This window comes from Stegostoma tigrinum, chromosome 11 (genome assembly GCF_030684315.1).
Source record: "Stegostoma tigrinum isolate sSteTig4 chromosome 11, sSteTig4.hap1, whole genome shotgun sequence".
Lineage (NCBI taxonomy): Eukaryota > Metazoa > Chordata > Chondrichthyes > Orectolobiformes > Stegostomatidae > Stegostoma > Stegostoma tigrinum.
Window position 1 is genome coordinate 21985664 of NC_081364.1, and position 27933 is coordinate 22013596.

General features: G+C 41.4%; 1 protein-coding gene across 26 annotated transcripts in view; it reads left to right on the forward strand.

Annotated features, from left to right (window-relative positions):
- atp2b2 (ATPase plasma membrane Ca2+ transporting 2) overlaps positions 1-27933 on the forward strand; it is a 793123-nt gene that overhangs the window by 721980 nt on the left and 43210 nt on the right. For all 26 annotated transcript variants that reach the window (XM_048547367.2, XM_059649827.1, XM_048547364.2 and 23 more), the window contains 2 exons: positions 4350-4437; positions 16312-16418. In XM_048547367.2, coding sequence (XP_048403324.1) covers positions 4350-4437; positions 16312-16418 — 195 coding nt within the window. The remainder of the gene's footprint in view (positions 1-4349; positions 4438-16311; positions 16419-27933) is intronic.

The following is a 27933-nucleotide window of genomic DNA, read 5'->3' on the forward strand; positions in this document are numbered from 1 at the left end:
TCTCTTCAGGCAGAATCTAGCTAAGGACAGGTACATTCTCTGGCTGCTTAAACAGGGAATGGGGCAAGACAAGGGGTTGTATATGTGAGGGAGTGTCAACTTTGCCAACAAGGTATCAGGTTACTGTGCCATATGCTACCAGGGAGGGGCAACTCAAGATTTCAATCTCAAATAAAAGAAAGAATGGTGGGTGCTGAACATCTGAAACAAAAACATGAACTGCTGGAGAAACTCAGCAGGTCTGGCAACATCTTAAAGTTTTGGATCAAGTGACTCTTCCTCAGAACTGCATTCTGAGGTGGGGCTCACTAGGCCTAAAATGATCGCTCTGATTTCTCTTCACATAAGCATTAACGTATCAGGTAAAGATAACTTGTTGCAGGCAAAACACACATCATGGTTAACAGTGTGGCCACTTATAATGAATACTCCAAGTTGTGTTGGCAGATATTTTGAAAATGAATTGAAGTTCAACTGGACAACAGACCTCGATCTCAAGAAATTCTGATATGCAGTATTGAGTTTGAGTACAGAAGGCAGCTAATTTCTTTCTGATTAAAATCTAACATTTTCAGTAAATAGATAATCTTACAGTAAAGTTGCATTACAAGCAAGGCTGAAGGTTATAGTCTTGTGCTGAGGTAGTTAACACTATCTCCCTTGACCCTTTCTTCTTATTAGCCAAGAAACAAGTGCTTGTCGTTCAAATTTTCTTTTAAAAAGTATAGTTTAATGCTCCAAACAGCACACCTACAAAGCTTTTCTAAAGTAAAATACAGCTGGAAATATACTTTAAAGGGTTTTGTACACTTTGAAGATTGTACCTTTTCTTAAAGATTACCTACAGTGTGGAAACAGGCCCTTCAGCCCAACAAGTCCACACTGACCCTTGGAGCAACCCACCCAGACTCATCCCCCTATAACCCACACACCCCTGAACACAATGGTCAACTTAGCATGACTGACCTACCTAGCCTGCACATCTTTAAACTGTCGGAAGAAACCCACACAGACACAAGGAAAATGTGCAAGCTCCACACAGACGGTTGCCTGAGCTGGAATTGAACCTGGGTCCCTGGCGCTGTGAGGTGACAGTGCTGACCACTGAGCCACCATGCCACTAAAGAATCACCAACCTCAGAGTGAAGAAATTCTACTTTGTCTCATTCCTAAATGGCTTACTCCTTATTCGATGTCCCCTGCTGTGTTCATCCAGGTCCAAACCTTGTTATCTCAGATTCTCCAGCATCTGCAGTTCCTACTGTCTCTGTGATATTATCATTCCATATTCAGCATGTGCACCATCTAGAGGCTGAAAGCTATACCCACAAGCCTTCAATTTCAATCGATGAGGCTTTCAAACTCATAACCATACTCTTAAATAGAAGGCGGCCAGAAAAGGAACAGCAGCAGTGAAAAATGAGGGAAACAGAGGCAGAAAAGAGAAGCAAAGCCAATGATAGAAACGAACACTGCACCCAAACTCTACTTCTTTAGACAAATCACACGTCTTCAATGAGATGTATGAACAAATAATTAATTATAGATTGGTCAGACAATGCTTTCTTTAACTTTTCAAGAAATGTAAGGAGCTTTTTGTTTACACATCAAACAATATGTTGTACAAGGAGAGCTGTTTGCAATTGTTAACACTGGCCAGTGTAACATCAACATTGAGAACATCTTCAACTTTAATTGATACAGTGCCAAAGGTGCAAAAAAATCCATTATCTAAGGATAGCCTGACAGTGATAAGGGAGTACCTGAAAATATTCATTCATTTTGGCTGTACAGAGATAAACTTGTAATATCGCAATAAGCAACATAATTGCACACATATAAACACATTTATTTAACTTCTAGAGAGACCCCTTTGCATTTAGTGCCATTTTTGTCAGGTGAGGAAAATCTTCCTTTTGAATTGATCTCCCTGCAGACATGCTATTTTCCTATTAATCTATCTATATTCCCAATTACTTGTTGCAAACAAATTAAGAAAATCTTCCAACTTTTTTTTTCCTGCCTTTGGTGAATCTCCTATTTTATCTTAGTGTTCCAGTTTATCTGGAGTCATAGAGTAATATAGTACAGAAACAGGCCCTTCAGGCCAACCTGTCCAAGCTGACCAGATGTCCTAAAGTGATCCAGTCCCATTACCAGCTTTTGGCCCATATCCATGTAAAACTTTCCTATAAATGTAGCCAGATGCCATTTGAATGTTGTAATTGTACCTGCCTCCATCACCTCTGGCAGCTTGTTCCATACACGTACCATCATTAGCATGAAAAATTTGCCCATCAGGTTCCTTTTAAGTCTTTCCCTTTTCACAGCACAGTGGGCAGCACGGTGGCTGAGTGTTAGCACTGCAGCCTCACAGCGCTAGGGACCAGGTTCGATCCCAGCCTCGGATGACCGTCTGTGTGAAGTTTGCACGTTCTCCCTGTGTCTGCGTGGGTTTCCTCTGGGCGCTCTGGTTTCCTCCCACAGTCCAAAGATGTGCAGGCTAGGTGGATCAGCCATGCTAAATTGCCCATAGTGTTCAGGGGTGTGTGGGTTATAGGGGGATGGGTCTTGATGGGATGCTTCAAGGGGCAGTGTGGACTGGTTGGGTTGAAGGACCTGTTTCCACACTGTAGGGAATCTAACCTGATCACCTTAAAACTCTTCAAAATCTTGTGCCACTAGCTTGGCTTTGACATTATAATTATCATGTGCAAGTTTGTACACTTATTCCAGCTGGTTTGTAATGCAGAGTGATGCCAATAGTATGGGTTCAATTTCTGCACCAGCTGAGGATTCTCCTTATCGCTTTGTCTGAAGCATCGTGATCCTCAGGTTAAACTGCAACCAGCTATCTCTCTCTAATGAGAGAACGGTCATATGGTCTGGTAAAACAGTAGCCACTTTACATTACCATTATCTACTCTTTATGGAACTATCTTCACTCCTTCAAGTCTGGCAGCATCTGTGAAGGTAAAAACAGAGTTAACATTTCGGGTCTGGTGACCCTTCCTCAGAACTCGAAATCTTAACTCTGTTTTTTCCTTCACAGATGCTGCCAGACCTGCTGACCTTTTCCAACAACTTTGTTTTTGTTCCTGATTTACAGCATCAGCAGTTCTTTCCATTTTCACTCCTTCAGAATTTTTCAAAATCTGACCCAATCTCATAAACAGTCGTTAGATCATCTTTTTGATAAACCGTATCCATGAAAGTAGCCAAGCCTTCATTCATGTCTGAATTTGAATTCCAAAATCTCCAATTTTGTAAAACAAACCTTGTTATTTATCTTGCTTTCGTGTGGTGGTGAAGGTATTCAGGAAATTCCTTGTTTCTTCTTTGGTAAATAAACAACAGTTACCTTATTTGTCATAGGTTTGCATTCAGAAAACAGGAGTAAACAACGATACCACAATACTTTACATTTATGTTCAACCACCTCACTGAAGCTTTGTCCAAATCTCTCTTTAGTTATGATAATACTTAAATTTCAATATCTACCAATATTAAATACCAGAGAGTAAATGCTAGATAGATGAAGTCAAAATATACACTGTTTGGTCAGAGTTTTAGTTCTACCCACACACCCTAATTTCCAAGATCACTGATTACATACACCTACGGTCCCTCCCCGTCCCATATATATAATCAATCAAGTGCAATCCGTGAATTAATATATAAGCATCATCTGCCACTTAATTCCATTTGTGTCACTCCTCTGAGCTGCACCTTACTAGATTTGAGCTCAGCATATCCTTACGATAATGGTCACATATTCCAGGCTTTATATGAAGTGGTACAAATCGCCCATCTGGACTAGATTGTTTGCTGTATATATGTATCTTACTCCATTCATTGAATGATGCTGCCAATCAAAATTGATTAGTACCAAAAAATAATTTTATGCTGATACACAAAAGGTGAAAAACCGAGGTAAGGTGGAGGCAAGTTATTGAGTTGCATTCCACACTTGTTAATGCTATCCATCATTGGTAGGTTAATGGTATTCTGATTAAAGTTAATTGACTGGACATGTTTTCTCCAATGATGCTGCTTAACCTAAGAGTATTTCCAGCTTTTTCTTGTTCTAATTGTATATTGCATTAGAAATTATTTCTCGATATCTTTTTTAGTTTGATGAGTAAGAGCACATCAGGCAATATTCAGTAGGATAATGAGACAATTGGATGGTTTGTTTTATTCATAAAGACAGCAAAAATAATTACAACCTTTATAATTTATAACAATTTCTTTTGGGTTATGTTAAAACCTCATTATATTTGCACAGATGCTGTTTGAATGACCCATTTGAGGAAATCTGTTAAAATAATTGTTTATTTGATTTTAAGGTTGAACAAGAACGAATCGACAAGATCTGGCCAAAACTCCGGGTGCTTGCTCGGTCTTCTCCCACCGACAAACACACATTAGTGAAAGGTATACAATTCACTTTGATACCAAAAACTGAAATATTATGAGACCTTTCCCAACCTATGCTGAACTCTCAATTTTAATTTCTAACCATTTGCGTTGTCTGTCATATGTAGCACAACAGTAAACTGGTCTCCTGATCACTCACTGGGAGAGAAGGTGCTGAAGGAAAATGACAAAGCAGGCATAGAGTTGAATGTCTTCTCATGTGGGGCAATATAGAATGAGAGGTCATGGGGCCAGCAGATTTAAAACAGATTTGAGGAGAAATTGCTTCTGTCAAAAGATCATGAATCTGTGGAATTCACTACCCCTGAGTACAGAGGATGTCAGGACATTGAATAAATTTAAGGCAGAGATAGACTTTTTTTTATCAGTAATGGGTTGAAGGTTCATGAAGAGCAGGCAGAAAATTGGATTTGAGGCTGAGATGAGATCAGCAAACATCATATTGAATGGCAGAGCAGGCTCGAAGGATTGAATGACCCCCTCCTGCTCTTATGTATTATGCTCAAATTGTTTGATTTGTATCATACTTTAATAATGTCACATTAATGCCTTGGAAGTCCAAAAGTTGAGGAATTTTTGCTTTGGGTGCATGGATGATGAAATGCTCAATTTTCTGCAATCTTTTTTGCTAGTTGAAGAAGTGGTAGACTAATCATTCCATTCAAGTGTTTTTCATGCTAAACCCACTTTTAGCTACGCCATTAAATCTCCACTAGGTTACTACTATTAGGTAGATCAAGGAATTGTTCTGATACAAATTCTTCTTTTAAAAATTAATCCTAGAAATCACTGCTTAAAAGTCGCAGAAGTGGAAACAATCAACAATTTCACTTGGAAATTGTGCACTTGAAGGGTGACACAGTGGCTCAGTGGTTGGCACTGCAGCCTCACAGCACCAGGGACCCAGGTTCGATTCTAGCCTCGGGCAACTGTCTGTGTGGAATTTGCACATTTTCCCCGTGAGTGCGTGGGTTTCTTCTGGGTGCTCAGGTTTCCTCCTGAGTCCAAAGATGTGCAGGTTAGATAGATTGATTAGTTTCCCTACAGTGTGGAAACAGGCCCTTCGGCCCAACAAGTCCACACCACCCCTTGAAGCATCCCACCCAGACACGTCCCCCTATAACCCACACACCCCTGAATGCTATGGGCAATTTAGCATGGCTGATCCACCTAGCCTGCACATCTTTGGACTGTGGGAGGAAAGTGGAGCACCCGGAGGAAAGCCACGCAGACACAAGGAGAATGTGCAAACTCCACACAGACAGTTACCCAAGGCTGGAATTGAACCTGGGTCCCTGGTGCTGTGAGGCTGCATGCTAACCATTGAGCCACCATGCTGCTCCATTGGGCATGCTAACTTGTCCATAGTGCTTCGATGGGTTATAGGGGGATGGGGCTGGGTGGGATGTTCTCTGGTTCACTGTGGATTTATTGGACCAAAGGGCCTGTTTCCACACTGTAGGATTTCTATGATTCAAGGAAAGGAAATGTGGGTTATGGAGATTAAATAGGCAATTGGAACTAATTGAACTGCTCCTCAAGAGCCACTATAAACTTGATGAGTTGAGTAACCTTGTGAGCTATAAATGTTGCTAAATCACCTCTGGTTTAAGAGTGTTAGTCTGGTACAATTTTAATAATAATAATAAAAATAGCTTTATCATAAAAATAAAATTAATCACAGCATTAAGTCCACCACTTTTTAAACTAGATCTGGTTATAACACATTTAATTTGCATTGCACATCATTTGAAGTGTGGTGATTTCAGGCAGATTTCACACAAATATTTTTTCATGCATTTTTTTGGGGTTGATGTATTGATTGCATGTGATTCAGAGACATGGAGGAATAGATGGAGACAATTCATCAATTTATCTAGTTTTATCCAACACAGTTATATATAGGAAAATTGCCAACAAATTACAGGAAGGAATACACAAAAAGGTGCAATAAAATGTAATATTCCTCATTTTCTTGGTTTAGATTTTTCTCACTCCCTCGACTGTAATTTTCCAGTCTCTTTGTTTTGCCTTCACGTTCCACATTTATTCAAGTTGCACGAGGCCCACCAGTGAATAACTCATGCAATGTTTTCTTTAAATCAAAGAGAGCATGTTTGGATTCCTGATTTGAACAAATGATTTGCATCTGGATAAAGACAAATTAAATGTCTAAATATGTTTAATTATTGCTATAAAGAGATATGAAATCCAGATTTTTCATCTTGCACTGTTGTTTCCCTTTATTCAGTGAACAATCAATACAATTTGTACAGCATGAGAAAAGGGTCCTGATTGGTCACAGAATAAAGGAATACAGAGATATCCAATCCTTGGTCATGGCAACATCCAAACCAATCAGAGTTAACTGTCTTGTTTGAATTTAATCAGTTAACAAAGATAGATTGGTAATTGTGAACTATGGTCTGTGCTCTATGGTCAAACCAATCAACACCCCAATCTCATGTTAAAAAGATTGTTGTTCCGTTTCTAAAATTGGTTCACTTGTGTTTGAGTCTTCATGACTGAAAGCCACAAAGTTTCAACTTCACGTCTGTCTGCATTACCGAACATCATTAAGATATTTAATGCTAAAAAAAGTTTAAATTCACTTCATAAGTATTCTAGTCAAACAAAAGTAGTTACAGAACCTGAAAATGTGCCATTAGGAAGATTGACCAGTTCAGAGGAGAAGGAAACGTTGACGCATGGGGAAGGAATTCCAGAAAGTAGGGTTGAGACTGCTGAGGGCACAGCAGCTAACCAAATGTGCAGAGATGGGGAACAGATTTTTACAACAGGCGCATTACAAAGAGTTAGCTGATAAGGGGTTATTAATATATCAGGGTATGACAAGAGAATCCAACTAGGGATCCAAAGACAACTATGCAAATTTTAAATAGACCCGACTCTTAGAAAAGTGATAGGTTTGTGTGTTGTCATTCTATTCTATGGCTGCCTGCCCATCTACAGCTGGTCTCCTGGAAATCTATTAAATTCTAGGCGTAGGATAGGATGCAGACAGCAAAATGCCAGATTGTTGTGGCTATCAGGGAATTTTGACTGCCATTTTCAAATTTGAGAGGCTAAGATAGCACACACAGATTACTTCCCTTTAAGCAGTTTTAGATTATATGATCACTACAGTGTGGAAACAGGCCCTTTGGCCTAACAAGTCCTTAGCGACCCCAGTACATCCCACCCAGACCCATCCCCCTGTAAACCCAATTAATCTACACGCCCCTGAACACTACAGGCAATTTAGCATGGCCAATCCACCCAGCCTGCACATCTTTGGACTGTGGAAGGAAACTGGAGCACCTGGAACAAACCCACGCAGACATGGTGAAATAACAAGGTGTAGAGCTGGCTGAACACAGCAGGCCAGGCAACATTAGAGGCGCAGGAAAGCTGACATTTCGGGCCTGGACCCTTCTTCAGAAACATACTTATTTCAAGTGTTCTGAAATATCCCTGAAATGTCTGCAACTGTGTCTCTATTGAGCGACCCCTAATCTGGTATGTCAGTTCACTTCAGCCAGCTCAGCATTTAGGCCCACATAGTGACTCGGGAAGAATGTGCAAACTCCACACAGATAGTCGTCCAAAGGTGAAATCAAATCCAGGTCCTTGGTGCTGTGAGACAGCAGTGCTAACCACTAAGCCACCATGCCACCAAACTACAGGGTTGGATAAAAACAAGAATTTGTTGTTAATCGTTGGTGTCACTCATATCAGTTAATGTATAAGTTGTGTACCTCAATTGTCAGATTGTTTACAGTTGCTATGAATTTCAATAAAATATGCATATCAGAAAATGTCAAAAGAAAAACCTGACAGTTCAGCAGTCCAAATAGATCTGTAATGTTTTTCCTCAATGAGTTTCAGTTGTCATATAGCTTGGAGAATTTTCATTTAAGATTATTGCAATAAAATCTATATGTAAACTTAAAAAATGAGATTGGAAATAGTAGCCTCAATAAAGATACACAATGCATTTGAAATGGTTTATTACGGTAGTACATCCTAGAACCAACCAGAGATAGATTATGTAACTGTAGTATTATGCAATGTGACAGGATTGATTCGAAACCTCAGAGTATCACTCATAATAACTACATCCAGTTTGAAGGGAGAATATTGGGTCTAAGACTAATACTTTAAACTTAAATAAGGGCCACCATGTGGGCCTGAAAGCTGAGCTAGCTGCAGTGAACTGACAAGCCAGATTAGGGATAGATCAATTGAGACATAGTGGCAGACATTTAAGGGAATATTTCAGAACACTTCAAATAAGTATGTTTCTCCATTGAAGAAAAAAAAATTAACAGAAGAATTCACCAACTTCAGTTAACCAAAGGGGCTAGAGAAAGCACCAAACTTAAGGGAATAAACATCCAACTGCTCAAACATGAGTGCAGGTCAGATAATTAGTCAGAATATAACTAACAGCAGAGGATGACTTAAATGTTAATCAGGAGGAACAAATCAGAGTCTGAAAAGAAGCTAGCGAGGAATGTAAGAATAGATAGCAAGTATTTCCATAGGTACATGGAAAAAGAGTAAGTAAAGTGAATATTGACCCTTTAATGAGTGACAACGCAGAGTTAATAGCAGATAATAAGGAATTGGCTGATGAAATAGACAAATATTTTGCTTCAGTCTTCACTGCACAGGACGTAACTAACATTCCTGTAGTAACTATGTATCAGGAAGTAGAAGGGAGAGAGGAGCTGAGTGGAATCATGAGGTAAGCTGGAGTAAGCAGACAGATGGAGCTCTTGGCTGAGAAGTCTCAGGGTCTAGGATCAAAACAGAAGTGGCAAATAAGATAATAATTGTGTTGCTGTTAATTTTCTAATATTCTCCAGATTCAGGAAAAGCTCTATTAGACTTGAAAGCAGCAAATTGGATTTCCAGAAGGAATGTGATAATGTGGCACATAGAAGGTTGTTATGGAAAGTTGAAGCTATTGGTATAAGGGATGAGAAAAAAAAATCAGCTGGCTACCAGAAAACAGAAAATATCCATAAATTTGTCTTTGAATGGCAGCAGTTCCACAGGAGTCTGTGCTAGAGTCTCATCCTTTTGTAATTTACTGTAAAGACTTAGATGAGGGAAGCAAAGACGTTTGCAGTTAACATTGCAGATGACTCAAAGATAAATAGGAAATTATGTTGTGAAGGAGTCATCAGAAGTTTTGCAGAAAAATATAGATAGGTTGAGTAATTTGTCAAAAATATGACAGATGAGCTATAATCTGGTAAAATGTGAAGTTATTAACTTTGGCAGGAAGAATGACTTAAATATAGGCCAAATGGTCTTTTCTGCCCCTATTTTGTATGTTTGTATGTGAATTGAAGAGTGATTTACATTCAATCACAGCAGTTTAATAACAACCACTAAAGCTATGTTCTGTAAATGGTCGCACTTTGAATGTAACGCTAAATTCTTCATAGTAGATAGACAGTATTTCCTTATTCGGTGGGCAACAGATGTCTTGCTCTTCAGATTTTCAACAGGTAAATAGTGAACAATATGCATTATGAATGAGGGGGAAGAGTTCAACCACTATACCTGAAAGATTACATTGACAATCAAGAGCAGATATGCACTATAAGAAAGATCAGCCTTCCCTCCAGCACCCCTATCAGACTGATCTGAAATGGCGCATCTCAATAAAAAGCACACAAGATTTTTTTTGCTGTATCAGCAGATAATGGATCAAAGAGCCAAATGACATGAATGATGCTTTATATTTCAGAACAGAACAAAGGTCAGAAAGTGTGCAACATTATATAAATGTTAATAAAGATCAAAGCTGTCATAATGCCAGGAAATCGTTTGCCAAAACCTTTCAGAGAATTACGCAGATGGATGGTGCTAATTTCATTGCATTTTTAGGCAAACTCTTGTTTCATAAATGATAATGGGAACTACAGATGCTGGAGAATCCAAGATAACAAAGTGTGGAGCTGGATGAACACAGCAGGCCAAGCAGCATCTTAGGAGCGCAAAAGCTGACGTTTCGGGCCTAGACCCTTCATCAGAGAGCCTCTTTTGTGCTCCTGAGATGCTGCTTGGCCTGCTGTGTTCATCCAGCTCCACACTTTGTTATCTTGTTTCACAAAGTTTTTTTCTGGAGTAATATAATTAATGAGTAAGTATGATTTGAAGATTCCTATATTACTGTTTGCCTTCAAGATTAATTCTGTGGGGGATATTACAAGTTTGTTTTTTTAAGATGTGAGTTCAGAAATAGCAAGCTTAGAAGATAGATTGAAGTTGCTACAGGAAAGCATATTGACCTGCTTTATCTTTAGGTTCGTGGAAACAAGCACTGCACAAACAGAGACTGCAGCAAACACCGAAGTCAGGAGCCAGTGCATTTTGCATCCTTACACTTAGCCTATCCTTTGGTTCATTTGCCGGGAGAAATTACCTGCTTGTTTTACTGAGATTGCACAGTACTCCATGCTGCTCTTATATAAAGGGAGTATTAAATGGTATCCTCCATTTCCCTCAGCTGGATTACCCTTGTCCATAAATAAAAGCAGAAAATGCTGGAGAATCTCAGCAGGTCAGGCCACACCTGTTTAGAGTCTGCTACAAAGCTACTTCTGAACCCTGGCTTTTTCTGAATCCTGGGTTCTAAAGATGAGCCATATCGGATGCAAAACATTTACTCTGTTTCCCTGTCCACAGATGCTGCCAGACCTGCCAAGTTTCTCCAGCACTTTCAATTTTTCTTTCAGGTCTCCAACATCTGCAGTATTTTGCTTTTTGTCTGTGATAGGCTTGCCCTGAAATTAAATGTGTCATTGCACTCAGGCTTGTAATAGAACCACGACATGACATGTTACCACTGTTTTGTGGATGGACTGGGAGAGGGGATGGCATGTACAATGGCATTGGAAAAGACATGGAAGAAAGCCTGACATTTTTCCGCTGCTACTGAAGTAGGAATAGCAGCAGTGAGATGGGTGTCTATTAAACTCTGTAACATGGTAATTGACTGAAGGTTTCCAACCTGGCCAACAATTTACTGATATCACAACATCCCCATTTCACGTGGTGAAACCACTGTGGTGACTATCTAGCAGATGGTCTAATGGACTGGCAACAGGTGGCAACAGATGGCAACTGGACATAATTTCCAGGCTCCCATGCCATACTGAAAGATTCACACCATTCCTGATACTTCAGCTGCTAACCTAGCCCAAGCACATTAAGAACAATCTTTCCTGCCCCTGCAACATTGTGTAGCACTTTCCATCTCCCAATTCCCTCAGCAGCAGTCACCTATGTCTCTATTAATTCTAATGTCATTCACCGAAATCGGTATTCCCTGGTTCCCAACCTTTCTGCTAACTGGAACAGTTTGGCCCTATTTCCTCTGTCTCAAACCCTTATGACTTTTAACAATTCTCTCAACCTTCTCTCTAGACCAATGCTGATCTCGTCAGCCTACCATTTAAATGAAAGCCATCATATCTTGAACGATTCTTGTATCTGTTTTCTGCAGCCTTCCCAAAACTTTCACATCTGTCCTAGCATGTTTTGCCCAGAATTGAACACCATACTCTCAGTGATTCTAATCGAACTGTTCATCATAACTTCCTGAGATTTGTGCTCTGTGTCTCTGTGCACTCTGGTCCAGGATCCAGGTTGCCTTTTCAGCCACCATCTCAACCTGCCATGCCACTCTCAACAATATTTGCGGTTATACTCTCAAGTCCCTCTGTGCCTGCACCTACTTTTGAATTGTAACCTTTATATTGCATCTCCTTGTTTTCAAAACAAATTGCATCACTTCACAATTCTCTCCAGTAAGCCTGCCCATTCCACCATCTTCTCTCTGCCCTCTTGATGTTTCCCATTATCCTTCTCACAGTTTACAACACTTCCAAGGTTTGTGTCATCTGCAAATTTTGAAACTGTGCTCTGTACACCCAAGTCTAGTTCATTAATATGTATAGTTTTACAACTGCAGAGGGGATCTGTAGACCAAGCTAATCAAATTTACCTACTGACCTCCAAATGGAGAAATGACTAGACAGGGTTTCATGACTTTATGACTTTTACGTGAAGGAGGGTCAAAACCAACATAAATTAAGAGGCAAATCGTGGTAAGTATGAACCATAAATTGCAAAAAGAATGGGGAATACAAATCTGAACTCACTGAGTTAGTAGGTTACCACTCTGTCTAATACTCCCCCCACCCCCCATAGCCTCAGTGTCAATCAAAGCTGAATCCCAATCCATCAAGGATGGCTGTGCACCAAAATGTATTTAAAACCAGGGCCTCCTTTTAGAACGGATGTGAGGAGAATTATTTTTTACAGGAGTTTGTGCAACTTTGAAATTTTCTGCATCAGAAGGCAGTGGAAGTGGGGACATTAAATATTTTGAAGGTGAAGTTAGGTATATTCTCTGTAGACAAAGGCATCAAAGATTATTGGGAGTAGACAGGAATGTGGAATTTGAAACCGTAACTGATTCAGCCATGATCTTATTGAATGGTGGAGCAGCTTCAAGTGCCAAATTGCCTAATTCTGCTCCTAGTTCATATAATCATCTGTTTGCTATTGTCCACAACAAACAGGTTCTTCATAAATATTTTCTAAAGAAGGGTCCAGAACCGAAACGTCAGCTTTCCTGCTCCTCTGATGCTGCTTGTGTTCATCAAGCTCTACACCTTGTTATCTAACTTCATAATAGATTTCCACTCTTGCAATCTTCCTTGAATGGCTCACTTTGTTCCTTGCTTCCATCTGTCTCTGTCAGCTGCTCTCTCTTTGTGTGCCACGTGGCCACTTATTTCAACTTCTTTGCTGTTGGGACAGTGTCCAGATCGGAGGAGGCTCATTCACACAGATTAATATTTCTTATTGTCCAAAAATTATAACTGATGTCTTTACAAGTGACACAACTCTTAACAATTCCTTTACAAGTATATTTTAACAACATTGATCGATTCTGTATAACATTTTAAAGTTATTTCATGGTCTACAACCTTGCTGGGAAAGGTAATAAGTGGTACTTCTTCAATTGCATTTTGGAAGTCCTTTGTTAGTACAACATGATTTGTCTTTTTCCAGTCCTTGCCAGTTCTTCTCAATTCATTTATACTCATCAGAGTAGCCGTCAGTTCTACCCTGCATTACTGTTTCAAAGAGGTTTTCCACAGGGAACAATTGGGTTTATCCCATTTTTTGAAAAGGAAAGTTACTTTTTCAACCCTGTAGTCTTCTCGAACTGTCCCTGTATCTAAGGAATACTGGAAGATTATGGCCAGAGCTTCTTAGATCATATCCTCAGATGCATCTCATCCATTCTTGAGTGACTTGCCATCTTTAAGCACAGCCTGCCTTTATAAAGCTCCACTTTACCAATTTCTTGCGTACCCAGTTCACCAACTATCTCCACAATGACTTTGGCAGTAACTCACTTTGTGCAAAGATGTGAAATCTAATTTTAATACTTAAGCTATGTTTTCAACATGGTAATGGTGCATATTTGTACAAATAGAACTTCAACATTGAAATAAATTGAGCTTTCCACGCATCTTGATTGCTAGTGCTGTAATCTTTGCAATACTACACTATTGACCTCCCAATTTCTTCATCACTCTCTCCTCCCTTTCCCAAGTTTTGACACTTTACTGGTATATTATTGCACAGATACCAACTGCCTCTGGTACCTTAATCAGGTGGCAATTTATCATGAATGAACAGATCAGACATGTCTGGTTGAATGGCGAAATAAGCTCACTGGACTGCAGGCTTACATTTGTTTCCATTCTTCTGTGGATAGAGGAATGGGGTCAGAAGTAAGATGAGAAGAGGATGAGCAAAGAAAAATGATCAACTTTGCTGGGAATAGGTGGAGATATTAAATGACAATAAGAATAAGATCAATTCAGAGAGAAGCAGAAGGAAGGATGTGAATGTTAAGTGAAGAAGGCAGGAGGCAACAAACTGTTTTATGATTGAGTGTTCATTTCCTCAGGCTCCAGTTATAAGCTCAGTGTTGCAGTCTGGAAAACTTCCATGGGGTTACTTCCCTCAGGCTCAAGTTATTTGTTATGTGTGATAGAGGAGCTTTCTCAGTCTGTATTCCCACAGACATTTTTAGTTGCTTAAAAGAGTGGAGCCAGGAGGATGGTTGGGTGGGTAATCAGAACGCTCTCACCTTTGAAACTTTGAAGGGAAGGGGGCTAATGATGGGTCAGGACATCAGTTGGGACCAATGAGGAGGTGCGACAATGCTGAACACTTTGCTTGGTCAGCCACTGGTCATTGCCATGGGCGAGAACCATAGGCCGTGTCTCTGTTTGGTAGATTTGATCACATCAAGTAGATTCATTAGCATTTGCTAACCAGAAGTAACAATAACACTGTTTGTTCTGCTGGAATTTGTGATAGGAAATTGCTTTCTGGTCACGAGGGGCAATGTACTGGCATCTTCAGGGAAGAATTGAAATGAACACAATCAAAACTTTGGCTAGTAATGGATCAAACTCAGCCTGTAATTCAGGCTTCTGCACTCAACAATAAAGTTCACCAGATATCTTACGGCAAAATGTAGTTTCTTGTAACCACAAGCTATCACTATCAAATTCTAGCTTGTTTGTGCAGAGGTTCCATGTTAACCCCTCATACTTGCTTAAATGACTGTGATAGACATTTGGCTGTAAGTGCCAATTATCTAACAATTGCAAACAGATTAGGGATTGCAAATGAATATAGATTTTCCAACTAGATTTCCAGATTGCCTCAAGATAAAATATGACAATGCACTCACCATTTTTAACAAATATAATAGACTAAAAAATATTTGGATAAAGGAACAATGATTAATTTTAAAAATAATTGCGCTGTATATTCCTGATTTGCATACTATATGTTCGGTGTAGTTCAACTGAATAATATATATGCGTAAATGGTGGTTGAAGTGTTGGTCAGCCAGTTTAACTTGCCAGTACTTTATTCATCTTTCCTAATCTTATAGCCCCCTCATTACTTGAGAATTATTGTGTTTGTCCCTCACAATGACCAGAAAAAAAGACAAAGCTTCTCTGTCAGGGTAAAGTGCAGTGTACCAAGTGATGGAAAAAGCAATACTCAAATGTTTTGAAAATAATTTAAGATCTGCACGTTGATAATTTGGTTCCTACTTATCCACAAAAGGTTTGAAATTTGATCGGAAAAATATAATGGAAGTTTCCATTTGACAAAATTGGAACTATATAGAGTCCATTAACTGTAATCAGATTGAATGCAATCCAGTTCATTATCTTCCCTGTGAGTTTCTTGTATATTTAACATTAATTGTTTTTGAATGTGCCCTGAAGATTACAATGAAATTCGATATAATCTGGAAAAAGACGTAATATAATGTTTACAGAGTAATGCAAAACTATTAATGATTACATTAATCATGTTCTTAACCAGTAACAGCATAATTATTCTACTGAGAGCCAAATTTTTTTTTTCTAATTTTGTGACATTTTAGTAATCATTACTTCTGAGACTATTTTGCCAAAGGGTCAGAAACCTAATTTGATATTTAATTGCATTTGCTTCCCCCTATTGTTCCATAGATTTTTTTGGTCGTTAGTCTGGTTTTGCTAAGGTTTAAAAATAATGTTGTAGTTGCTTGAAGGTATTCAGACACATAACTGACTGACAAAATCTGCCATTATTATCTGTTGAATTGTTACTCCCAGCATAATTTAACTGATATATATAATTGGAGCTGGAAAGGTGGAGGGAGTATTTCTGTTAATGACAAGTGTAGGAGGCTCATTGTTTCATCAAACCAATTCTTCCTAATGAGCTCCAGTGGGATGGCTTTGTTTGTTGCAGGTATAATTGACAGCCTGCATGGAGAACGGAGACAAGTTGTAGCAGTAACTGGCGATGGAACCAATGATGGGCCAGCGCTGAAGAAAGCGGATGTTGGTTTTGCTATGGTAGGCGACAAAGCATTGACAAATGTGCTAAATTAGAATTTTGTTTAAGGTTTGAATCAATAAATTATGTTAGTGCAGCATTATTTCTGCATTGGTTGCCGAAAGTGAAATCCCTGCTATTATGATTTGCTTGGTGTGTACATATATTACTGACCTGTCAGTTTGTTAAAGTGATAGATTCCAGCAACACAGCACATCTGTTACTCTGCCAGAGGTGGTCTTTTAAATCTGGATCTGTGGGGCCTGTTACAAAGTATTACTGATATAAATATCTTAATATCCTACCTTTTTGTTTCAGTTAATCTGGAAAATGATGAGATTATTAGAGGAATATTAAAACAACTTGGCGAAACCATTTCAAAAATACTCAATGTAACTGACCTGGTATTAAAAAAAGGTCCAAAATGTTTTTGAAGTGTAATACTGCTCATAGAATGCATTATAAAATGAAAGCTGATCATTATGGAACTTTTTTTGTTCATGGCTACTGTGTTAATCATTCTCTTACATTTGAAAGTTAGCATTTTCTCCTGTGGCAGCAGCTAAAAGGACACAGAGACCTAGTCTAGCGAGAGAAAACATTACATTGTCCCAGTTCAGTCAGTTCACCCTGCTGAAGCATGTTGACCAGGAAGTTGCAGAGTTGATCTCCAGTCTCCAGGCTGGGTTACAGTGATCTGAGCTGTGCCTGTGGCAGAGTGGCTACAACCGGCCTGAGCAGTTTAAACATAAAAATCAGCCGGAGGAAAAAAATTCAACCACTTGTAGTGACGCCTGTGAGAAATGTGTGTTGAGGGCTACTTGATGCTGAAGAGACTACTGTCCCGGTAAAGAGTCGTTCTCTTAAAGAAAAGGAGAGAGTTAGGTTTTAAAGAAAATAGAGATTCACTTATAAAAGTATTAAATCAATAGTGATGAATCACTGTGGTAGATTTTACTGCTCCTACTAATTGTGCTATTGTTCACCAATAAACTTTTTGATTGAATCAGGAAATCCATACACCATTCCTACTTGATGTTTGTACTTTTGTGGGCATTTAGCGGCATTTATAATCCACTTGTATAGTTTGACTAGGGAGGGGTAAGATCAGCCACTGAGTTCCAGTGGAAATGCTCAGATGTTAAATTGCGATTGAATGGTTCTTGCCTGCAATGCTCCTCCTTCTAGCCTCTGCTTTTTGCAAATAGTCAGGAATGATCACGCCAGGTGTTTGGGTGCTAATGATGCTGTTCAGAAACCAAAATGGTATCTTGTCATGGGATCAGAGATAATTGGAACTGCAGATGCTGGAGAATTCCACGATAATAAAATGTGAGGCTGGATGAACACAGCAGGCCAAGCAGCATCTCAGGAGCACAAAAGCTGATGTTTCGGGCCTAGACCCTTCATCAGAGAGGGGGATGGGGAGAGGGAACTGGAATAAATAGGGAGAGAGGGGGAGGCGGACCGAAGATGGAGAGTAAAGAAGATAGGTGGAGAGAGTATAGGTGGGGAGGTAGGGAGGGGATAGGTCAGCCCAGGGAAGACGGACAGGTCAAGGAGGTGGGATGAGGTTAGTAGGTAGATGTGGGTGCGGCTTGGGGTGGGAAGAAGGGATGGGTGAGAGGAAGAACCGGTTAGGGAGGCAGAGACAGGTTGGACTGGTTTTGGGATGCAGTGGGTGGGGGGGAAGAGCTGGGCTGGTTTAGGGATGCAGTAGGGGAAGGGGAGATTTTGAAGCTGGTGAAGTCCACATTGATACCATTAGGCTGCAGGGTTCCCAGGCGGAATATGAGTTGCTGTTCCTGCAACCTTCGGGTGGCATCATTGTGGCAGTGCAGGAGGCCCGTGATGGACATGTCATCTAGAGAATGGGAGGGGGAGTGGAAATGGTTTGCGACTGGGAGGTGCAGTTGTTTGTTGCGAACTGAGCGGAGGTGTTCTGCAAAGCGGTCTCCAAGCCTCCGCTTGGTTTCCCCAATGTAGAGGAGGCCACACCGGGTACAGTGGATGCAGTATACCACATTGGCAGATGTGCAGGTGAACCTCTGCTTAATGTGGAATGCCATCTTGGGGCCTGGGATAGGGGTGAGAGAGGAGGTGTGGGGGCAAGTGTAGCATTTCCTGCGGTTGCAGGGGAAAGTGCCGGGTGTGGTGGGGTTAGAGGGCAGTGTGGAGCGAACAAGTGAGTCACGGAGAGAGTGGTCTCTCCGGAAAGCAGACAGGGGTGGGGATGGAAAAATGTCTTGGGTGGTGGGGTCGGATTGTAAATGGCGGAATTGTCGGAGGATGATGCGTTGTATCCGGAGGTTGGTAGGGTGGTGTGTGAGAATGAGGGGGATCCTCTTAGGGCGGTTGTGGCGGGGGCGGGGTGTGAGGGATGTGTTGCGGGAAATACGGGAGACGCGGTCAAGGGCGTTCTCGATCACTGTGGGGGGAACGTTGCGGTCCTTGAAGAACTTGGACATCTGGGATGTGCGGGAGTGGAATGTCTTATCGTGGGAGCAGATGCGGCGGAGGCGGAGGAATTGGGAATAGGGGATGGAATTTTTGCAGGAGGGTGGGTGGGAGGAGGTGTATTCTTGTCACGCACACTTTGCCAGGAATTGCACTGACAACCATTTTGCTAAGATTGATGTGACACATATATCTAATATCTACCAGAAGGATGATGCAAAATTTGCACAGGCATTTAGCATGAAACACTGATTTGGCATCAGTACTGCCATTCTGCTCTAGCTAGTGGCTCAGCTCAGCTTTTTCACAGCTGAACATCCATGGAGACTTAGGGCAGATCCTCCAAACACACACAGATATGGTAATATTTATAGGGATCCATCCATGACGTAACAGATTGGTTGCAGTTTGCTTTCTTATGTTTTTTACATTAATTCTGGGAGTCTTTGATCTTTTCTATAGCTATTTGGCATTATTTACACAGAATCTACAGAGTTTACAGGGAGGGTGCAGCAGGTACTGAAAGAGTTTTTCTTGACTTCAAGGGAGTTGGTAGAAGCAGAAATGATAGCAGTGTTAAAGAGGTTGTTTAGACAGACATATGAACAGTCAGGGAATAGAGGGATACAGACCATGTGCAAGCAGATGGGATTAGTTTGGAATGGCATCATGGTCAGTGCAGACATGGTAGGCTGAAGGGCCTGTACCTGTGCAGTACTGTACTATGATCTATGTTCCACGTTCAAGGCTTATGCACCAACTGTTGCCTCCAATTATGAATGCATTAGCAGACATCCCCTTGGAATATAATGTTTGTGAGAATTAACAGAGGCCATGCAGAGCAGGATGACTCTTCAAAGAGGGAGGAGAAGGACAGGGAGAGGGATTCTCAGTGGGAGGCTGTGTCTATGCAAGGAGTTTAACCAGCAGTACTTGAGATGTCAGGGCCTCAGTAAAAATGTCCTGTTTGAAATCTGAGATAACAAGGTGTAGAGCTGGATGAACACAGCAGGCCAAGCAGCATCAGAGGAGCAGAAAAGCTGATGTTTCGGGTCTAGACTCTTCTCTAGATCTTCTCAGCTGAAAGCCCTGCTCTGGAAGAGCCCTTCGGTATGAAGCTGTTTTTTTCATAATTCATGATAGTCTTCTGCATGCCATACAATCCTCACCATCTTGGGGGAAGAGTCCTTGCCATCAGAAATATAGGGGAAGCTGAGGAGCATAAGGAGGATAAAGAAGAGGGGGAAGACAAGAAGCAAGCTAGACAGGCACTTTCTGCATGGCCTGTCTGTGAAGAACTAACTGGATTGCAATTCCATGTAACTGCAACCAATTTTCCATTTATCTAAAGTCCTAGTTTTCCACTAGGTCCTCCATCCCTCCTGTTCACTATTCTACTAACCATCACGGTGGCCACAACGCAAAAATAAAATCTATCACAAAATAAACACATTAAACAATATTTAAAAATGATTCTGTGCCATATTGCATGATAGCACAAAGTAATTTTCAGCAGAACAAATTAAGAGTATAAAAATTGCCTTATAGTGCCAGGTGTTTTTTTGTGTGCCTTTGCGAGTCCTGATGCTGTTGTGTAGTTTTACTGCAATGGCTGCAGCATGGCAGGTAGAAGACTAGTGACTTTCCCTGGAGGACACTGCAGATGATCTTCGAAGGACAAACAGATAGCTCAAGGCTTTGAAGGCGCGGTTGATGTTGAAGATTGGCAGCAGCAGTATGGCTGGCTGACGGGCAATAGCATGAGCAGTGGCAGAGTGTTACAGCAGTAAGGCTGAATGCCGTCATCCTTACAGAGGAAAGCAGATCCCGCAGAGTTCTTGCTGTTAACTTGGGCTGATGTGTCAGTGATTGTAATAATCTATTGGAGGACAGACTGCAGTTGTGCTGTGAGACCCTGTAAAGTCCTTATTGAACTCTATAATCTACAGCCACGAAGACAGCAGCCTGAGATTTCAAGGCAGAAAACTGATCTTGAATGACCTCCATGTGAGCTTGCACTGCAGCACCTTAATTCTTTGCAAGGAGACGATGTTGAATTTCTACAAGACACTTGTTCATGCTCACCTAGAGTATTGTGTACAATTCTTTTTTAATTTTTTTCCATGGGATATATGTTTCATTGCCAAAGCCAGCATTTATTACCTTTCCCGAATTTCCCAGATGGCAGTTAAAAGTCAATCAAATTACTGTGGACCTGGAGTCCTGTGTCGGCCAGACCAAGTGAGGATGGCAGTTTCCTTCCCTAAAAGACATTAGTGAACCTGATGAGATTTTCTTGATAATCAACAATGGTTTCAAGTCATCATCTGACTCTTAATTACAGATTTTAAAAAAAATTCAACTTTACCATTGTGGGATTTGAACCCAAATTCCCTGAACATTACTGGGATCTTTGGATTAGTAGTCTGCAATAATACTACTAGGCCAATGCCTGCCTCAGTTGTAGTGCCACATTAAAGAAAGATGTGAATGCATTAGAGAGAGTGTGGAAGTAAGTTACAAGAATGGCTCCAGGAATGAGAAACTTCAGTTATGAGGATAGATTGAAGAAGTAGGGACTGCTCTCCTTGGAGAGAAGAAGGCTAAGAGGAGATTTGATGGTGGCTTTCAAGGTCACAAGTGAGTTGGACAAATGGTTCCCGTTCAAAGAAATATATTTTAGAAAGGAATGAGATAGCATATATTTAAAGTGATGTACAAACACAGCATTGGTAATGTGAGAGCAGGTAGTGAGGGCATGGAATGCACTGTCTGAAAACGTGGTGGAGCCAGGTTCAATGAGGCATTCAAGAGGGTATTGGATGATTATTTTGATAGAAATGGTGTACAGGGATATTGGGCGGGGGGAAAACAGGAGATTGTCTCTGGATAATAGAACTTGTGCAGGCTCAATGGGCTTTACAGCCTCCTTCTGCTCTATAACAATTCTGTCATTCAGTGATGTGTTATTCTGCACAGGAACATTGGGCATCAAATTGCTGCATCATGGCCATGCCCAAATGTGTGAATGGGGATTGGCTCCAAGCTCAGTGCAAAAGCCATGTATCGAGTTACTGCTGGACTCCTTTATGCTCTGTGATATTGGCTACAGGCTTTCTGGCAGTTTATACAATGTGTCAAACATGTCATTGTCCGCACCAGTCAAGAGTGCTTCTCTTGGCTGTCCCATTCAGGTTTCACTAAGTCACCTGCACCCGTTACACATTGACATCTATGCTACCTTTGCCTCCCATCTGGGCTGCAGCACGTTCATGTGCAGTGTCTCAAAATGTTCAAATCCTGCCTGTAATCTATCTTCTGAGATAAGTGCACCATTTGTATTTTAACTCGATATGAAATCAAGTGATGGTGTAACAGAATGTGATGCAAGGTCACCGACCTGAAAAGTTAGCTCTGTTTCTCTATTGACAGATACAGCCTGACCTGCTGAGTATTTCCAGCCATTTTTTGTTTGTAATCTTTGTTAAGCAGTGCAGATTAGTTTTAAGTGGTGCTAGGAACTTACAATTTTGGACCTACAGAAAATAAGCTGGACACATTCAGCGCTGGATGTGTGCAGAAATCATTCTGATAAGTGAGCAACTCTGAAGGAATGGCGATATATTTCCAAGTCATGATGGTGAGTGGCTCAGAGAAGAACTTACTGGTTCAGGGGTTCCCATGTGCCTGCTGCCCTTGCCCCGCGGAAGCAGCAGTGGGTTTGGAAGATGCTGTCTGAGAATTTTTAGTAAATTTCTGCAGTGCATCTTGTAGATAGTACACACTGCTGTTACTGAGTATCGGTAGTGGAGCGAGTGGATGTTTGTAGATGAGTTGCTGATCAAGCGGCTTGATTTGTCCTAGATGATATCAAGCTTCTTGCGTGTTGTTCAAGCTGCACCTATCAAGGCAAGTGGGGAGTGTTCCATCACATGTGAGGGGCTTGTGCCATGTAGATGATGGGCAGTCTTTGGGCAGTTGGCAGTTTTTCGAGCTTCTGACTTGCTTTTGCAGCCACTGCATTTCTGTGGGAAGTCCGGTCTATGGTAACCCCCAGGATGTTGATAGCGGGGGATTGGGGTGATGGTAACATCATTGAACATCAAGGGGCAGTGATTGGATTGCCTTTTATTGGAGATGGTTATAGCCTGACATTTGCGTAGTGTGAATGCTATTTACCGAAAGCTATTTGCCACCATCCAGCCCAAGCCTGGATATTGCTCCAAAAAAGCTATTCTCCAGCATTGGTTTCCACCTCTCAATTGAAGTAATGAGAAAATTACAGACACTGTGAGGCAGCACTGCCCTAATGACTTAGTCACAACTATAGAACATGCAACACGGGTGGCACAGTGGCTCAGTGATTAGCACTGTTGCCTCACAGCACCAGGAACCCTGGTCCGATTCCAAACTCGGGCAACAGCCTGTGTGAAGTTTGCACATTCTCCCCATGTCGGTGTGAGTTTCCTTGGCGTACTCCTATTTCCTCCCGTAGTCCTAAGATGTGCAAGTTAGGTGGATTGGCTGTGCTAAATGGCCCATAATGCCTGGGGAAGTGCATGGTTGCAGGGATGAGTAGATCTCGGTGGGATGCTCTTCGGATGATTGTTATGAATTTGATGGGCTGAATGGCTTGCTTCCACAATGTAGGGATTCTATGAATAAGAAATGATCTTGAAAAGCTAATGTTTTCAAAATTACTTCACTCATCAAGACTTAAGACAAACCTGTTTTGATACGCCTAGTAGTTAGTTAATGTCAGTATGCAAAGTTTTCCTTTCCACATCATTTCTCCAAAACTATTGTCATCATCAGAAAAGCATTTTCAATCAGTTGAAGCAAGGCAAAGAAATGCTTGATATCGACTGAATAGTCAGCACGATTCAGAGCAGCCTGTCCATCATCAGCTTTTCAATAATCTATTGCTCAAGGAAATTTCAAAAATTCTGTGATCATAGAACATAGAACATAGAACATAGAACAGTACAGCACAGAACAGGCCCTTCAGCCCACAATGTTGTGCCGACCATTGATCCTCATGGATGCACCCTCAAATTTCTGTGACCATATGCATGTCCAGCAGTCTCTTAAATGACCCCAATGACCTTGCTTCCACAACTGCTGCTGGCAACGCATTCCATGCTCTCACAACTCTCTGCGTAAAGAACCTGCCTCTGACATCCCCTCTATACTTTCCACCAACCAGCTTAAAACTATGACCCCTCGTGCTAGCCATTTCTGCCCTGGGAAATAGTCTCTGGCTATCGACTCTATCTATGCCTCTCATTATCTTGTATACCTCAATTAGGTCCCCTCTCCTCCTCCTTTTCTCCAATGAAAAGAGACCGAGCTCAGTCAACCTCTCTTCATAAGATAAGCCCTCCAGTCCAGGCAGCATCCTGGTAAACCTCCTCTGAACCCTCTCCAAAGCATCCACATCTTTCCTATAATAGGGCGCCCAGAACTGGACGCAGTATTCCAAGTGCGGTCTAACCAAAGTTTTATAGAGCTGCAACAAGATCTCACGACTCTTAAACTCAATCCCCCTGTTAATGAAAGCTAAAACACCATATGCTTTCTTAACAACCCTGTCCACTTGGGTGGCCATTTTAAGGGATCTATGTATCTGCACACCAAGATCCCTCTGTTCCTCCACGCTGCCAAGAATCCTATCCTTAATCCTGTACTCAGCTTTCAAATTCGACCTTCCAAAATGCATCACCTCGCATTTATCCAGGTTGAACTCCATCTGCCACCTCTCAGCCCATCTCTGCATCCTGTCAATGTCCCGCTGCAGCCTACAACAGCCCTCTATACTGTCAACGACACCTCCGACCTTTGTGTCGTCTGCAAACTTGCTGACCCATCCTTCAATTCCCTCGTCCAAGTCATTAATAAAAATTACAAACAGTAGAGGCCCAAGGACAGAGCCCTGTGGAACCCCACTCACCACTGACTTCCAGGCAGAATATTTTCCTTCTACTACCACACGCTGTCTTCTGTTGGCCAGCCAATTCTGTATCCAAGCAGCTAAGTTCCCCTGTATCCCATTCCTCCTGACCTTCTGAATGAGCCTTCCATGGGGAACCTTATCAAATGCCTTACTGAAGTCCATATACACCACATCCACAGCTCGACCCTCATCAACCTTACTAGTCACATCCTCAAAAAACTCGATAAGGTTTGTAAGGCATGACCTACCCCTCACAAAGCCGTGTTGACTGTATTTGATCAAGCCATGCTCTTCCAGATGGTCATAAATCTTATCCCTCAGAATCCTTTCTAACACCTTGCAGACGACAGACGTGAGACTTACCGGTCTATAATTGCCGGGGATTTCCCTATTTCCTTTCTTGAAGAGAGGAATGACATTTGCCTCTCTCCAGTCCTCAGGTACGACTCCAGTGGAGAGCGAGGATGCAAAGATCTTCGCAAGTGGCGAAGCAATTGCATTTCTCGCTTCCCAAAGCAGCCGAGGACAAATCTGATCCGGGCCTGGCGACTTGTCAATCTTAATGTTTGACAAAATTTTCAGTACATCAGCTTCCTCTATCTCTATCCATTCCAGCATGCACACCTGCTCTTCAAAGGTTTCATTCACTACACAGTTCGATTCTTTCGTAAAGACAGAAGCAAAAAACTCATTTAGGGCTTCCCCTACCTCCTCAGGCTCCACACACAAGTTCCCTATGCTATCCCTGATCGGCCCTACTCTTTCTTTGACCATTCTCTTATTCCTCACGTAAGTGTAAAATGCCTTTGTGTTTTCCCGGATTCCTTTTGCCAAGCCTTTCTCGTGCCCCCTCCTGGCTCTCCTCAGACCATTTTTGAGCTCCTTCCTTGCCTGCATGTAATCCTCTCTAGCTGAACTTGACCCTAGCTTCCTCCACCTTATGTAAGCTACATTTGGAATGTTCTAGAAGAAAGGCATACTGTTTAAAGTCTAGGGACATTTCAGTTTAGAAAAAGGCACAGCAGGCCTTGTTAAGTATTACCATTGCCATTCGTAACCAGTTTGCCTATCCTGAAATAATATAAAGAACTGCTGGAGATCTGAAACAGAAATTGCTGGAGAAACTCAGCAGGTCTAGCAGCATCTATGGACAGAAAGCAGATTTAATGTTTTGAGTCCAGAGACTCATAAGTTAACTCTGCTTTCTTTTTACAAACGTTGCCATACCTGCTGAGTTTCTCCAGCAATTTCTAATTTTGCCTATTTTTGAACTCAGTGCAATTCCTCCCCTTCACATCCTCCCCAGTGGGATGACAATTTTCTGATTGTTTAGGTGGAATGTCATCATGTAACTGCAAACAGAGCTATCTTCAAGCCATTTTCTGAAGAAGGGTCTAGACCCCTAAATATCAGCTTTCCTGCTCCTCTGATCCTGCTTGGCCTGCTGTGTTCATCCAGTTTTACACCTTGTTATCTCAATGTTCAAACCTTTGTCTGCCAAGCACTCGATAAGATTTGAGCACCCTCTAGTGATTGCAGATTAATCGTAATGGAACTCTTCTGTACAATTCTGTGCTAAGTCATATTTTTGTGTATTCAGCCCATCAAGTGATACCAATGCAGGACATTTTCCATTTGCTGCTGTTTCACATAATGCTTGAGACCAATGAAGTAAAGTTTCCTTTAGTGTACCTCATCACCAATACACCTTAACTTCAATCTCAGAAGAATATCCTTTTTGAACTACGCTACAAACCAGTTAGAGACAGATAACTTGTTAAAAATAAAGAGATTTGAATAACCAGTGATGAAAGTAAAGGATCACATGACAAGATTTCCCATTTTAAGACATTTTACTATAAGAAACATTAAAATGAGCATCAGTATGCAATTAATACAGAGTAGGCATTCCTTAATAACATCTAAATACAACTGTAAATCTCAATGATGCACATTCCATCATGCTCACAGAAAAAATGTTGCTTGTATACTCAAGTGCCATGTTGTTGAATATTCCAGTGACCTTTAAATTTTCATTTAACTCTTTGAGCATGATCAACTGGACTGTCAGCTATTAGGCCCACCTCCATCTATTCTGTCTACTTCCTGATTAGAAAACCAACCCTGACAAACATCCTGCTGTCACAGCTGTAGTTTGCAAGCTATACACACACAGCCTCTCTTCATCTTTCCCTGTCTTCCAACTGTCAAAGTCTCGAAGTCTGGCAACAGGAATATTAGCTGTCTTTATCCTAGAGTCCAGATGTCACTTTCTGTAAGGCCTGGTCTTGGACCCTGTCATCATGGAACTCAGATCACACGGGTCTATCGCCAGCAAGCAGTGAGGCAAGTTCCATGCTAAGCAGCAGTGAGTTGCTTGTTAAAGGAATTATTGCTCATTAATCATCTTGCTGAAAACCCAACTCACCTCAATAATATTCAGCTTTCGCTCACACAAAATGTGCCAAAGAAGCTAAACATTGAGAAACCTCAAATAGAAATCGGAGCAGGTACCAGGCAACTTCAGCTCACTTCACTGCTCGCTCCGAAGGATCTCCTTGTTGTATATGACCAAGCAACATCTAAAAGTGCGATCCACAGGCGCCGGTCGTAGGCACCTCATGTACACAGACATTGGCATCTAGCATTTTTCAATTCCTGACAACGGTTGAAGTGCCTTTCTAAGGCACTTGCAGGCTGCTCACAAAGCAAGACCTGTATTGAAGGGCACACCAGCAACTAAAATCAAACACTGAAGCAGGGACACTTTGCGCTCATGGATAGGGCCCCAGCTCACACATTGGACTGGGTTGTATCTCAGCGCTCACTCACTTAGTGCCTCCTGTATATTCACAACATTCGTGCCTTGCATTGCCTTCCATATCATGCTGTTATTGCTGTGACATAGGCAGGCAGTTTGTCATGCTGGTCAGCACTTGTCAGTCAATAGGGCCAGACCTCTTGCTGTATTGCAGTGTGCTATGTTAATCTCACAGTTGCACCATGTGCCAGCAGCCTACCTGACAAGCATACTGCAGGTGCAGCAAGCAAGCAGCCATGCCTCACCAAAGTCCATGTACATACCTGACAGTCAAGGGGTTCCAGGCCGATAAGTGAAGGGTACA